General features: G+C 40.0%; 1 protein-coding gene across 2 annotated transcripts in view; it reads left to right on the plus strand.

The window, feature by feature from the left end:
* The first annotated feature begins 8,434 nt into the window (after positions 1 to 8,434).
* The window catches only part of LOC120059150 (6-phosphofructo-2-kinase/fructose-2,6-bisphosphatase-like), a 51,993-nt gene continuing 45,831 nt past the window's right edge, over positions 8,435 to 14,596 (plus strand). The window contains exons 1-2 of one of the 2 annotated variants that reach the window (XM_039007987.1): positions 8,435 to 8,560; positions 13,533 to 13,697. In XM_039007987.1, coding sequence (XP_038863915.1) covers positions 13,592 to 13,697 — 106 coding nt within the window. In that variant the 5' untranslated portion in view covers positions 8,435 to 8,560; positions 13,533 to 13,591. Of the gene's footprint in view, positions 8,561 to 13,385; positions 13,698 to 14,596 lie in introns of those variants that run through there. The other variant, XM_039007986.1, reaches the window with a different exon arrangement.

Below are 14,596 nucleotides of genomic sequence, written 5' to 3' on the forward strand. Positions count from 1 at the left end.
GCCTCATGGTGAAATCCCTGAGCGATTTCCTTCCTCTCCCGCAACTGAATTAAGAAGGACTCCTGTACCGTGTCCTTGTAGTGACTGGGTGTATTGATACACCATCCAAAGTGTAATTAATAACTTCACCATGCTCAAATGGATATTCAATGTCTGCTTTTGTTTTACCCATTTACCAATAGATGCCCTTCTTTGCGATGCGTTGGAAAACCTCCCTTGTATTTGTGGTTGAATCTTTGTTTGAAATTCAATTCTCGACTGAGGGAACTTACAGTTAATTGTATGTGTGGGGTACAGAAATTAAATAGTCACTCAAAAATCATGTTAACCACTATTATTGTACATGGAGTGAATCCATGCAACTTATTATGTGACTTGTTAAGCAAATGTTTCCTCCTGAACTTATTTAGGTTTGCCATAATAAAAGGGTTGAATACTTATTGACTCAAGACATTTCAGCTTTTAATTTTTTATTAATTAGAAAAAATGTCTACAAACATAACTCTACTTTGCCGTTATAGGGTATTGTGTGTAGACCAGTGACAAAAAAAATCTAAATGTCTTTCCATTTTAGATTCAGGCTGTAAGACAACAAAATGTGGAAAATGGCAAGGGGTGTGAATACTTTCTGAAGCCACTGTATATGCATGCAGCCTCTTCTGTGTTAAAGAGACTTGACTCTGTTTATCATCTATCCTTATGCTTTGTTACAAATGCTCAGTCACTCACCCACCATTGCCCCTTGTACCAAATGGTGGATTGGACCTATCTTTATATGTGCAGACAGCTACATTGGTACGTGTTCATTTACAAAACCATATTGGATAAACTCCCTCTCTACATCTGTAGCCTGCTCACCTTTACCACTAGCAGTTACCAGACCCGGTCTACTAGGTGGTTGCTACTTAAAGTCCCCAGGGCCTTCACTGAGTTAGGCAAGACTGCCTTCTGCTATTGTGGACCAGAGGCATGGAATAGTCTACAATATATGCTTCACCTAGATGTATTAGTGCCCTGAAAGGGTTTAAAACTCTGATGCAAGACTGTTCATGAGGAGTGTAAATATTTCCTGTAGACTGGATTGTGCTGTTGATGTGCTGATTGTATTGTATGTTTTACATGTAGTAATGTTGTAATGATTACTGCTGCCTTCTAGGCCAGGTCTCCCTTGCAAAAGAGACTGGGTGTCAATGAGCTTTTCCTGGTTAAATAAAGGTGAAATAAAACAGAATAAACATTGTTTTCCGTGTATGGTAATATGCATGAATTGACGTTCCTGGTTATTCATTGTATCTAATAGATGTAAATATATTGTAAATCACATGATACCGCTGAGGGGAGGCTCATAATAATGTCTGGAATAATAATGCTGCTGTGGACGAGCTCATAATAATGTCTGGAATAATAATGCTGCTGAGGACGGGCTCATAATAATGTCTGGAATAATAATGCTGCTGAGGACGTGCTCATAATAATGTCTGGAATAATAATGCTGCTGAGGACGAGCTCATAATAATGTCTGGAATAATAATGCTGCTGAGGACGAGCTCATAATAATGTCTGGAATAATAATGCTGCTGAGGACGAGCTCATAATAATGTCTGGAATAATAATGCTGCTGAGGACGAGCTCATAATAATGTCTGGAATAATAATGCTGCTGAGGACGAGCTCATAATAATGTCTGGAATAATAATGCTGCTGAGGACGAGCTCATAATAATGCCTGGAATAATAATGCTGCTGAGGACGGGCTCATAATAATGTCTGGAATAATAATGCTGCTGTGGACGAGCTCATAATAATGTCTGGAATAATAATGCTGCTGAGGACGAGCTCATAATAATGTCTGGAATAATAATGCTGCTGAGGGGAGGCTCATAATAATGTCTGGAATAATAATGCTGCTGAGGACGAGCTCATAATAATGTCTGGAATAATAATGCTGCTGAGGACGAGCTCATAATAATGCCTGGAATAATAATGCTGCTGAGGACGGGCTCATAATAATGTCTGGAATAATAATGCTGCTGTGGACGAGCTCATAATAATGTCTGGAATAATAATGCTGCTGAGGACGAGCTCATAATAATGTCTGGAATAATAATGCTGCTGAGGACGAGCTCATAATAATGCCTGGAATAATAATGCTGCTGAGGACGGGCTCATAATAATGTCTGGAATAATAATGCTGCTGTGGACGAGCTCATAATAATGTCTGGAATAATAATGCTGCTGAGGACGAGCTCATAATAATGCCTGGAATAATAATGCTGCTGAGGGGAGGCTCATAATAATGTCTGGAATAATAATGCTGCTGAGGACGAGCTCATAATAATGTCTGGAATAATAATGCTGCTGAGGACGAGCTCATAATAATGCCTGGAATAATAATGCTGCTGAGGACGGGCTCATAATAATGTCTGGAATAATAATGCTGCTGTGGACGAGCTCATAATAATGTCTGGAATAATAATGCTGCTGAGGACGAGCTCATAATAATGTCTGGAATAATAATGCTGCTGAGGACGAGCTCATAATAATGCCTGGAATAATAATGCTGCTGAGGACGGGCTCATAATAATGTCTGGAATAATAATGCTGCTGTGGACGAGCTCATAATAATGTCTGGAATAATAATGCTGCTGAGGACGAGCTCATAATAATATCTGGAATAATAATGCTGCTGAGGACGAGCTCATAATAATGTCTGGAATAATAATGCTGCTGAGGACGAGCTCATAATAATGTCTGGAATAATAATGCTGCTGAGGACGGGCTCATAATAATGTCTGGAATAATAATGCTGCTGAGGACGGGCTCATAATAATGTCTGGAATAATAATGCTGCTGAGGACGAGCTCATAATAATGTCTGGAATAATAATGCTGCTAAGGACGAGCTCATAATAATGTCTGGAATAATAATGCTGCTGAGGACGAGCTCATAATAATGTCTGGAATAATAATGCTGCTGAGGACGGGCTCATAATAATGTCTGGAATAATAATGCTGCTGAGGACGAGCTCATAATAATGTCTGGAATAATAATGCTGCTGAGGACGGGCTCATAATAATGTCTGGAATAATAATGCTGCTGAGGACGAGCTCATAATAATGTCTGGAATAAACCGGGAGGACTATCTTTAATTTCAGCTCATGAAACATGGGACCAACACTTTACATGCTGTGTTTATATTTTTGTAAAGTATATTATGAAAGGGGGAGACTCTCAACACGATGGTTCTCCATTGTGCTCTACGACCCCCACAAGTGTCATTGGACTCGTCTGAAGGTAACCCATACAAAAAAATGAAAGTATGGAGGTAATTTTGTGCCAACAAAAATAAGGGGTTAAATATTCCAAAAAACAAAAATATTTCCTGAGCTTTCTTATGTCTCCTAGATATAGGACAGACACTTCATCCTTGTGATTTCTTTATTTTTTGTATTTTTTGCCATTTATGAGTGTGTTATTCAATGCGTTCCTACGGCCTATAGTAGTAAAGGTCAAATTCAATATTTTATAAAATCATTTAAAAAATAAATAATTGATACCTAAAGGTATCAAGGCACAAGGCGAGACCCAAACGCAGACACAGGATGCAAATGGTTGGAGTCTTACAATGTTTATTAATCCAAAGGGGTAGGCAAGAGAATGGTCATGGACAGGCAAAAAGGTCAAACCCAGATCAGAGTCCAGGAGGTACAGTGGCAGATAGGCTCGTGGTCAAGGCAGGCGGGTACAAAGTCCAGAAACAGGCATGGGTCAAAACCGGGAGGACTAGAAAAAGGAAAATGCAAAATGCAGGAGAATGGGAAAAACACAGGGATAAATACACTGGTACAGAGAGACAGGAAACACAGGGATAAATACACTGGGGAAAACAAGCAACACCTGGAGGGGGTGGAGACAACAACGAGGACGGGTGAAACTGATCAGGGTGTGACAAAAGGGTTATCTAAATCAAATAGCTACATGATGCATGGTATGACCATCTTAAAACAATTCCATAGGTTAGGTTAAAGTGCCAATTGTGTTAAATATATAATATGTTAAACTGATTTAAAGCAAAGTGTAGACTGTATTGGTTTATGGCACATGGTATTGAGGTTACAGAGCAATGTGAAATCTTTGCTGGTAGCCCTTTCCTGCAGTTAAATGACCTAGTGGCCTCATTGGTGGAATGTTATTCATATTTTTCATAATTTCATAATTAATAGATAGCTTATGATACGTTCAAAACTACACTGAACCAAAATATAAACGCAACATGCAACAACTTCAAAGATTTGACTGAGTTACCGTTTGTATAAGGATTTTTTTATTTATTTTTATTTAAAAGCTTAAAATCCTATGTTTCTTTGTCAAACGGTTTTGTGCTATTTCAGTCTTCTGTGATATATATGAAGTGTAATATTGGGATGCAAACTCATAACTGAATGCATTTCAACGCTATATCTGACATGATATCGGTGTCTTCTTTTTTTTAAAGCAATAACCATGTAAGTGAAGTGTATACTTTCGTTTCAAAGTAGATTTGTTTAAGACTACCAGGAAGCACTCTTTGTGACCCTGATTTAGCCGACTGCAGTAAAAAGATAATGCATGTGCAGAGGAACAGGAAACAGACTAACTGTCATGACTTCCTCCGAAGTCGGCCCCTCTCCTTGTTCGGGTGGTGTTCGGCGGTCGACGTCACCGGCTTTCTAGTCACCACCGATCCATGTTTTTCATTTTCGTTTTGTTTTGTCTGTATTACACACACCTGGTTTCAATTCCCATATCATGTTCCTTATTTAACCCTCTGGCATACCTTTCTGTTCTGTCCGTGATTGTTGGGGTCTTAGTGGTTGTTGTAGGTGTTAGTTTGTATGTATTTTCCTATTTGGAATATTGCTTGATTTTTGTGAGTAAACTCAGTTGTGTTGCTCAAACCTGTGTCCTGCGCTACATCTCTGCACCCAATCGCTGACACTAACTGCCAGCAGAGTTTTTAATATAGGTGTGAAACTCCATTCAATATAGAATATTATTATAATGTGGTGATCGGCTTTAAATGTGGTGAAGGTTTAAAAAGAATGCATGATACTGTATATATTCTAAAGTGAAAATGTTAATTTAAAGAAGACTTTTGAATATATTCTTATTTCATGAAACATATATCTCATCCTTTGAATGTATGGAATCAAATGTTACAATTTATACTGTATTACAAAATGTATAACATTAGTTCAAATACATGGCGGAGGTACTTAATTACAATAACCCAATAAAAACTTGATTCAAAAGATAAATGTAATAATTAAATATGACTTACATTTTTTACATATTAGAAAGATTCTCTACATAAAATACCAGACACTTTGGAAATCCCATTATATCAACCTTCAGGTTTTTTCAATTGCTTTCGCTATATCTGAAATACACTGCGTTACTTAACAGGAATGACAGGCCCACTGTCACTACAATCAATACATTCAAATCAGAACTGATACATGGGAATACATTTGAATCCATAAACTAAGAATGTACAGTACTTCACACACCAGAGTTCCTTATCACTTCGCTTCACATTTTGCTTAGAAATGTTCTGCAATTTGATGTGACATAGTTGTTCTGCCAAGAATAGCCTTGTGTTCCTCAGTAAGAACATTCGGTAAAGAACACACTCTAGTGCTTAGCAGTCATTCAGCAGCAGACAGGAACACAACCTATTTACGCTGCAGGATGTGGCAAGGTCCCAAACGATCTCTAATGACGCACGGTAGTATTGTATAGCATACTATGTTAAGTTTAAACAAAGATCTCCTATATTAGAGTGAGAAGTGCAAGACCAGATACAGCACAGGAAAAGCTTCATAAAAGGGATTAAAAATGATTGATGGCAAAAACTATGGGAACCAGTGCTTTTCAAATGTCACTGTACAAATATATTTTCTCTGAAAATGTGATAAATCAATGTCATGACCTCAAGCAAAAATAGTGGTGTAATATTACAAGAACAAAACTACATACTGTGAAGTGAGATCAATTACTGTGCAGTGAGGTCAATTACTGTGCATTGAGGTCAATTACTGTGAATTGAGGTCAATTACTGTGAAGTGAGAAAATTACTGTGCAGTGAGGTAAATTACTGTGCAGTGAGGTAAATTACTGTGCAGTGAGGTCAATTACTGTGCATTGAGGTCAATTACTGTGCATTGAGGTCAATTACTGTGCATTGAGGTCAATTACTGTGCATTGAGGTCAATTACTGTGCAGTGAGGTCAATTATCAATTGAGTATCATCAACCATTTAAGTAGTTGGATCTGTTTGTTTTAGAAATGGAAACCATCAATAGTGTTTATGCCTATGGCATAAATACTAGAACACCTCTGAAAATTCATTGTCTCTATGCTTATCCTATGTCCGAGCTTCATATACAGGATACTGTACCATTGTACTTTGCTGAGGAGTCCATCACTCATGAGGGTCCTCGTTAATAAACCCGACGGTCAGAGAGCACAGAGCAGCCCATCAGTCATTCCCTCTCTCTGCCCTCTACTCTGCCTATTTTTCTTGCTTTCTTGGGTGGGTGTTTTTTTAAAAATATTTTACTCTAGTTGTCAGACTTCAAGGTTTCTTAACAAAGGGTCTCTTCTCAGTTTCCCTGTTGATATACGTATATTGCGGACCCAAGAAAGTCTAGCGCTCGCCGAGGAGTCTGGGATCCAGATAAAGAATACCTTTCGTTCGCTTACAACCCTCGTCATATGAAATCAACCTGCACCATATGAAAGGCCACGCTTGTGTGGTGACCCAAAGGATCAATACAGTACTGTAACACACTGTGCAGGCAGCAACTCATTACAACAAAATACACCCAACAGTCTTATTGAGATTAGGGAGGCAACGTCCTGAGGGAGTACTGATTGTGATTAAAATCAAACAGATGATTATTTTCCTATTGTTTTGGTGCGCTAAGGTTTTTACTCAGTAAATGAGCTGTAGTGATATGTTTGAGTTTTCCTGGCTGCCATCCATGGCTGTGTGAGAGATAGGGATAGTGGTAAATGAGTTGATCCTGACAAAGGAAGTGAAAAAGTTTAGTGAAGGAAAATGCCCCTTTACAATCCAAAAGGGTAACATGAGATGGTACCTTACTAAACTATTTACAATAGGAGCAGATCATTTGGGGCTTGGTTATAAAATAAGGCATGGCTAGACGCTTTGTTTTGCTGCCAAATTAACATCCATTGCTTTTTACATTACCACTGTATTTTGAGACATGCCAAGATTTCACTGGATTCTTTTGGGGCCTCAAGAATGGAGCTTGGGTATGGTACTGACTGCAGCAATACCATGCTTCTGTAGCAGACGTTACACGTACAGCTAATGGTAGGCTATGCATTTTGATGTGCATGCAGTAATATGCTGTATGTGACATATTTTTGAATTTGTCTGCTGCATAACACAGTCGGTATTGGTTGGATAGAACATATTATTGTGTTTTGTTGGTTTTATGAATGCAGCACATAGTAAGCTCCAGTCATTAAAAACATATTTGTTGAAACTTTTAATGTTACACACCCTTTCAAATCAAATCAAATCAAAATGTATTGGTCGCGTACACAGATGTGAAGATGTTATCGCAGGTGCAGCGAAATGCTTCTGTTTCTAGCTCCAACAATGCAGTAATAGACAAAATACTGCAAAGTTGTCTAGGAGCTAGAAGGGTGTCCGTGTCTGTCAGTGCCATCTTGCCAGATAAACTGTAGTATATGGAACACAATAACAAGAGTTCAAGACATGGCCTACAAGTCCTTACTTGTCACATTCTCATCTAGTAATTACTTTGTATTAACCCTCTTTGACACGTGTGTGCATGATAAGTGGCTGACCTGGGCTCAAATACTATTTGATATTACTTCAAATAGTTTAGCTGGGCTTGATTAAGCGTGCCTGGTGCAATTGAACCAATAGAAGAGTCACAGAAGTGTAAAACCAGCCCGCCTGGCACTACAGGCAGGCTAAAGCTAAAGCTAATAGTATTTGAAAGATTTCAAATGCTATTCAAACCCAGGTCTGAATGATAAGCGAAGCCACAGAGTTGTAAAGATTCAAATCCCCTCGGTGACCTTTGCTCCTGTTATGAGCTCACTCCTCTGGCTGTGTGTGTGTGTGTGAGTGTGCGTATGTGTGAGTGTGAGTGTGAGTGTGCGTGTGCGTGTGCGTGTGCGTGTGCGTGTGCGTGTGCGTGTGTGTGTGTGTGTGTGTGTGTGTGTGTGTGTGTGTGTGTGTGTGTGTGTGTGTGTGTGTGTGTGTGTAAGTTGTGAATGGTGAACCCAAGACCTGGCAAACATTAAAGGACAAGCCCAGCGTATGTCCATGTGTCGTAGAAAGAGGGAGAAGGTGGTGAGGGGGGAAAGAATGCTTTGGCCGAGGGATTTGGTTACATTAATAAGAGCATCTGACTGCAGAGCCATGGGCATTAGTAAGTCTTCTTCAGACCGTGCACCCTGCAGGGATAGAACTGCTCCATATGGAATACATAATGAGGCGCCGCTGTGACAGCGCAGGTGAGAGCATTCCTTGATGAACATGCACTCTCTTGAGAGAGAGGAGTAGGAAGTGCTAAGATGGTGTAGTAAAGTCCAACTTTACTGGACTTGGTTCAGTTCTGTCTATGCACATGTTGTTACGAGCACATGTTGTTCAGGGGGCTAAGTGCAGCAGCACAGAAATACACGCAAGCAAAATAGACTTGGTGGATTGGTGTTACACTATGATTCAGACAGTTTTGCAGACACTGCTACAGACCGGACAACGTCTTCTCTGGGTTTCAAGTTGCCTTGATTTAGAAAGCTGCCTTGATTTAGAAAGGATGGACACACAGGCGAAATGGGAAAGGACTTGGGAAGGTCTGTCTGTCACTCTGGTAACTCTAATATCTTCTGTTGTTTCCCTCTATTTCCTTATACATTAGTGGTATCCTCTTTGTGCTCTGTTACAGTATGATTAGCACAGTCAAGTATAGTAGTAACCTATCACTGAATGAATGCTACAGTTGTAGGATCTTAATTGGAGCCAGTTTGCTACAGCAGGAAAATAATTCTACAGCAACAGGAAATGTGAATTATTATGTGGATTATAAAAAATGGTATAGAACAAGAAGGCCCGCACACTGTTAAAGCTCCGAATTCACCGCTTTATTGACAGCGTTTCCATCTGAAGCGGATCTTGGTCAGGTCATTATAAAGGACATTGTTTGTAGGGGTTGATGCATTTTTTGTATCACAAAAAGGAAGCCTTTTTTAACCTTGAATACACTAGAAGTTAACATTTCCTGATGTGGAGGAAATGTTTATATACTGTTTTATAAACTTCAGATGTATATACTGTATTCTAGTCAAGGCACATCCTATATAACTACACCTGCACACACCTTTTCTATTCATATACTTTCTATACACACCATTACACACTGAGTGTATAAACATTATGAACACCTGCTCTTTTAATGACATAGACTGACCAGGTGAATCCAGGTGAAAGCTATGATCCCTTATTGATGTCACTTGTTAATTCCACTTCAATCGAAGTAGAGGAAGGGGAGGAGACAGATTAAAGAAGGATTTTTAAGCTTTGAGACAATTGAGACATGGATTGTGTATGTGTGCCATTCAGAGGGTAAATGGGCAAGACAAAATATGCAAGTGCCTTTGAATGGGGTATGGTAGTAGGTGCCAGGCACACCGGTTTGTGTTAAGAACTGCAACACTGCTGGGTTTTCCATGCTAAACAGTTTCATGTGTGTCTCAAGAATAGTCCACCACCCAAAGGACATCCAGGCAACTTGACACAACTTTGGGAAGCATTGGCGTCAACATGGGCCAGCATTCCCGTGAAACGCTTGACACCTTGTAGAAACCCATGCCCCGCCGAATCGGGAGTGCAACTCAATATTAGGAAACTATTCTTAATTTGTTGTACACAGTATATATACAGTTGAAGTCGGAAGTTTACATACACTTTAGCCAAATACATTTAAACTCAGTTTTTCACAATTCCTGACATTTAATCCTAGAAGAATTCCCTGTCTTAGGTCAGTTAGGATCACCACTTTATTTTAAGAATGTGAAATGTCAGAATAATAGTAGAGAGAATGATTTATTTCAGCTTTTATTTATTTCATCACATTCCCAGTGGGTCAGAAGTTTACATATAATCAATTAGTATTTGGTAGCATTGCCTTTAAATTGTTTAACTTGGGTCAGATGTTTCGGGTAGCCTTCCACAAGCTTCCCACAATAAGTTGGGTGAATTTTGGCCCATTCCTCCTGACAGAGCTGGTGTAACTGAGTCAGGTTTGTAGGCCTCCTTGCTCGCACATGCTTTTTCAGTTCTGCCCACACATTTTCTATAGGATTGAGGTCAGGGCTTTGTGATGGCCACTCCAATACCTTGACTTTGTTGTCCTTAAGCTATTTTGCCACAACTTTGGAAGCATGCTTGGGGTCATTGTCCGTTTGGAAGACCCATTTGCGACCAAGCTTTAACTTCCTGACTGATGTCTTGAGATGTTGCTTCACTTTATCCACATCATTTTTCTTCCTCATGATGCCATCTATTTTGTGAAGTGCACCAGTCCCTCCTGCAGCAAAGCACCCCCACAACAGTCATTAAAACTTGGAGTCATTAAAAATCGTTTTTCAAACACTCCACAAATGTCTTGTTAACAAACTATAGTTTTGGCAAGTCGGTTAGGACATCTACTTTGGGCATGACACAAGTAATTTTTCCAACAATTGTTTACAGACAGATTATTTCACTTATAATTCACTGTATCACAATTCCAGTGGGTCAGAAGTTTACATACACTAAGTTGACTGTGCATTCAAATAGCTTGGAAAATTCCAGAAAATTCCAGAAAACCTCCAATTGACCAGATCTTTGGGACCTGTTACGGAACGGGACGGTCTGTCTTCTGAAGGAATCTTGCTCAAGCATAAACCAACTCCAAAATGTCATGTACCCTCTTGCCATCTTAATATCTCATTCCATCTTCATATGGAATGTAACCTCAACCACCTTGAAGGCCCAGCGCAGTGAAAAACGTGATTTTCTGTGTTTTATATATATTTCCACACTATGAGGTTGGAATAATATTGTGAAATTTTGAAAATTATGGTAATGCCCTTTAAGTGCAAGAACTATTTGAAAAGACTGTTTGAAATTTCAGCCTGTTTTTGATGGGATGGAATTTTGGCCAGACTGGTGACATCACAAGGTGGAAAATTAGTTAATAGACCAATAAGAAAGAGAGTTTCAAACCTCTCTGCCATGTCTCTGCCATAAAAGCTAGTTTTCTGATAGTCCCAGCAAAATTCTTGCTTGAGAAATTGCTCTTTGTTAGGAAGCTGTTTTTGTTTATTTTTGACCATTTTAATTGAAAACAATCACAGTAAGAAATATATTGTTACCAAAAAATGATTTGATATTGAGATAAACATTTCTGCATTGGACCTTTAAGTACAGTATGTTCCATGTAAACTTTTATTATGCAGTTAACAGTTCCTCAGAGAGAGAGAGATAGAGAGAGAGAGAGATGTTTTCAGGAACACACTTACACTTAGCTGTGGTTTACAGCAGCTGCCCAATCATAGCTCATTGCTCAGCAGCTACAGTGCAGTCAATCCCTGTCATTCTATTTGGAGCAGGGAGGCCGGGCTAAATTCCTGCCAGGCCAAACTCTCAGCCAGCAGGGATAGCATGTTCCTCTCTCGCTTCTCCTGGGCTCTACTAACAAAAACAGATCTAGACTCTGTGGTCATTACTGTTGCTGAAAGGCATAAACATTGTCTGTACTGCAGAATATCAGGTTAGATACTTAACCGTTTTAACATATGCCAACATAGGCCTACGGTACGATTTGCCCAGAATGTGGTCAGTTAGGTAACTTAACAGTTGGTATGAGGTCTGACACTTAGATACAGATTGTATTGCTGTGTTATGGGAATTACATTTTCTGTTGCAGAGTAATGGCAGAGGCCAAGACACTGTAAGACTAACTGCCAAACGAACTGTCTGTCTCTGTTAGAATTTGACCACAAAGTTTTATTCAAAGTATCCTGTTCCAATGCCCATTTCAGCCTTGATAAGTTACTGCAGGTCTAAGTAAACGTGTTTCAGCAAACCCCACAGTGGAAATGTCTAAACAATGTTGCCACTGCATGTAAAACATGATACTATACGGTAGGCCTACACTCGTAGAAAAAAGGGTTCCAAAAGGGTTAATTGGCTATCCCCGTAGGAGAACCCTTTTTGGTTCCTTGTAAGAACTCTTTTGAAACAAAAAGTTGTTTGGACAGCTGAAGAAGCCTTTTTGGTTCTAGATAGCAATCTTTTTTCTAAGAATGTATGGATATAACATAAATAAGAATTGCGGGGGTAACAATGCCCAGTGGGCCCAGTGGACAAAGCTGGTTGAAATGACGTCAATACAACTAGTTTGCAACCAGGTTGTAATGGTGTAGTAATGATATAATTTCAACCAGTTTTGCTCGCCTGCTGGGAGGCTACATTACGTATTGATGACATTATCTAACCCATGACGCCTCTTCCCTTTAATACTCTACTGCATTAAGTTGTAATGAGATCAGATCAGGGACTGTCCATGTCTCATAGGTTGTCAGATGTCTAATTCCTTAGTCAGGTTAATGCCTCATTGCCTTGGTAACCTCTTGAAGTACTGTCAACAAAGTCAGATATTTTCTGAATGAGAATGAGCAGAAAGACAGCAGAGAACATAGGGAGGAGCTGTTTTGTCAGTTTATTTGCTACCTACAGACAGTGAGAGTGTATGTAATGACAGAGCCAGTTGATCTTTCCTCTGGATTAGCATTTCAAAAGGAACTGTGTACTCTGACTTCCAACTGCCACCTTGTGGTGTAATTGAGCAACACCACACCGTTGCCAAATACAAATCAAGCAACATATATGTGCTGTACTATAGCCTCACAACATATATTGTTTTGATCAGTTCATCATAACAGTTAACTATGGAAAACTGTTACTCTGTGATGAGCTTGTTCTTCAAAAGGACTGATATATTTAATGCTTTAGTGCCATGTCACCACAACAACACAGACTTGTGTAACTTTGTGATTCCTCATCCCTACTGGCTGATATCCCAGGATATTTTAGATCCCTCTAAAGTAGTTGGCCTCTGACCATGTTCTACGCTAACTGCTGAGTAGCAGTGAAACAGCATGGCATCAGTGAGCTAACATGTGTCCCAAATGGCACCAAATTCCCTATGGACCCTGGTCAAAAGTATTGCATTATATAAGGAACCAGAGCCCTATGGACCCTGGTCAAAAGTATTGCATTATTTAGGGAATCGGATGCCATTTAGAGGTCCTCCCCTTCCAGCGTCCCCTCCGCCTTCTGCTCCTTGGCAACAGTCAGGTGACCCCGCCGGAGTTCACTGAAGCAAGCGGCTGTGTTGCTCCTCTTGTCTCCCTCACTCACACTCGCTCCGCTGAACAGGGCCAGGGGGACTGTGCTGTGTTGCATGACTGTCTGTCTGGGCGCTGCCGAGTGCTGACATGACCACAGAACAGGAGAAGAATGAGCTCACGCAGACTCCTCTGCTCAAGATATGGGTGCCATGGTTGGGGATGGGAAGCTGCAAGCTAAGTCGCCGGAGAGGCTGTAAGTGTGAAGAACCAATTTCTGTCTAGTGCTCTCTTTCTCTTTTTTCTGCCTGTTTCTGTCTGTTTCTGCCTGTTTCCGTCTGTTTCTGTCTGTTTCTTGCTCGCTCTCTCTTTGTCTCTGTCTCTCTCTCTGTCTCTCGCTCCTTCTCTTCTCCTGTCTGTTTTCTCTGTCTCTTCTTTCCTCTTAACTTCCTAATTCATTCATTAGTATAAGCCACGGGAAAGTTATCTTCAACAACAGGTGGATGAGTGCTCAAGTTTTGATCTTGTTGCCATGTTAAGACTATGATTGATTGTTTCCTAGTGTAAATCTTAGATCTGTTGAATGGCTTCCCTCCCACCTCCTCCATGCTCCATGTGCGAGAACAAGATTAATCCTACTCTAACATTGTCCTGTGACCTTTAATGCATGGATGCTGTATACTGACGCTGCAGTCAGTCATCATTCATACAGACTACCAGCTTCTATATCCTGCAATACGTCCTGGTTCTCCTATATCCTCCCTCATACTACCTATTGTACTGTAACGCTCTTCTAAAGTCTCAGTTAAGTGCTTCCTGACATGTGAAATGATATCTGGTGCAGTGTGTGGATATGCAGTTTGAACATTACTTTATTGAGAGGTCTGATGTAGCCTGTGGAATGATTCTGTTCCACATGCTTTGACAGTTATTTTGTTTCTATGATGAAATCTCATGCTGAACAAGAGGTACTGCATACTGGTACTGTCTGCAATGGCACCCATGTCCCAGTGTGTTGTCACCGATGTGACTGGCTGCATGGGATACTCTGTGGTTCTCAGGATATATTCTGAAGAGTCTTACACTCTTAAAGGAGTTGGCTAATTACTCTAGGATTATTATGCAGAACACATTACCTCTGGCGATCCTGTTGAC

Source organism: Salvelinus namaycush, chromosome 14 (assembly GCF_016432855.1).
Source record: "Salvelinus namaycush isolate Seneca chromosome 14, SaNama_1.0, whole genome shotgun sequence".
Lineage (NCBI taxonomy): Eukaryota > Metazoa > Chordata > Actinopteri > Salmoniformes > Salmonidae > Salvelinus > Salvelinus namaycush.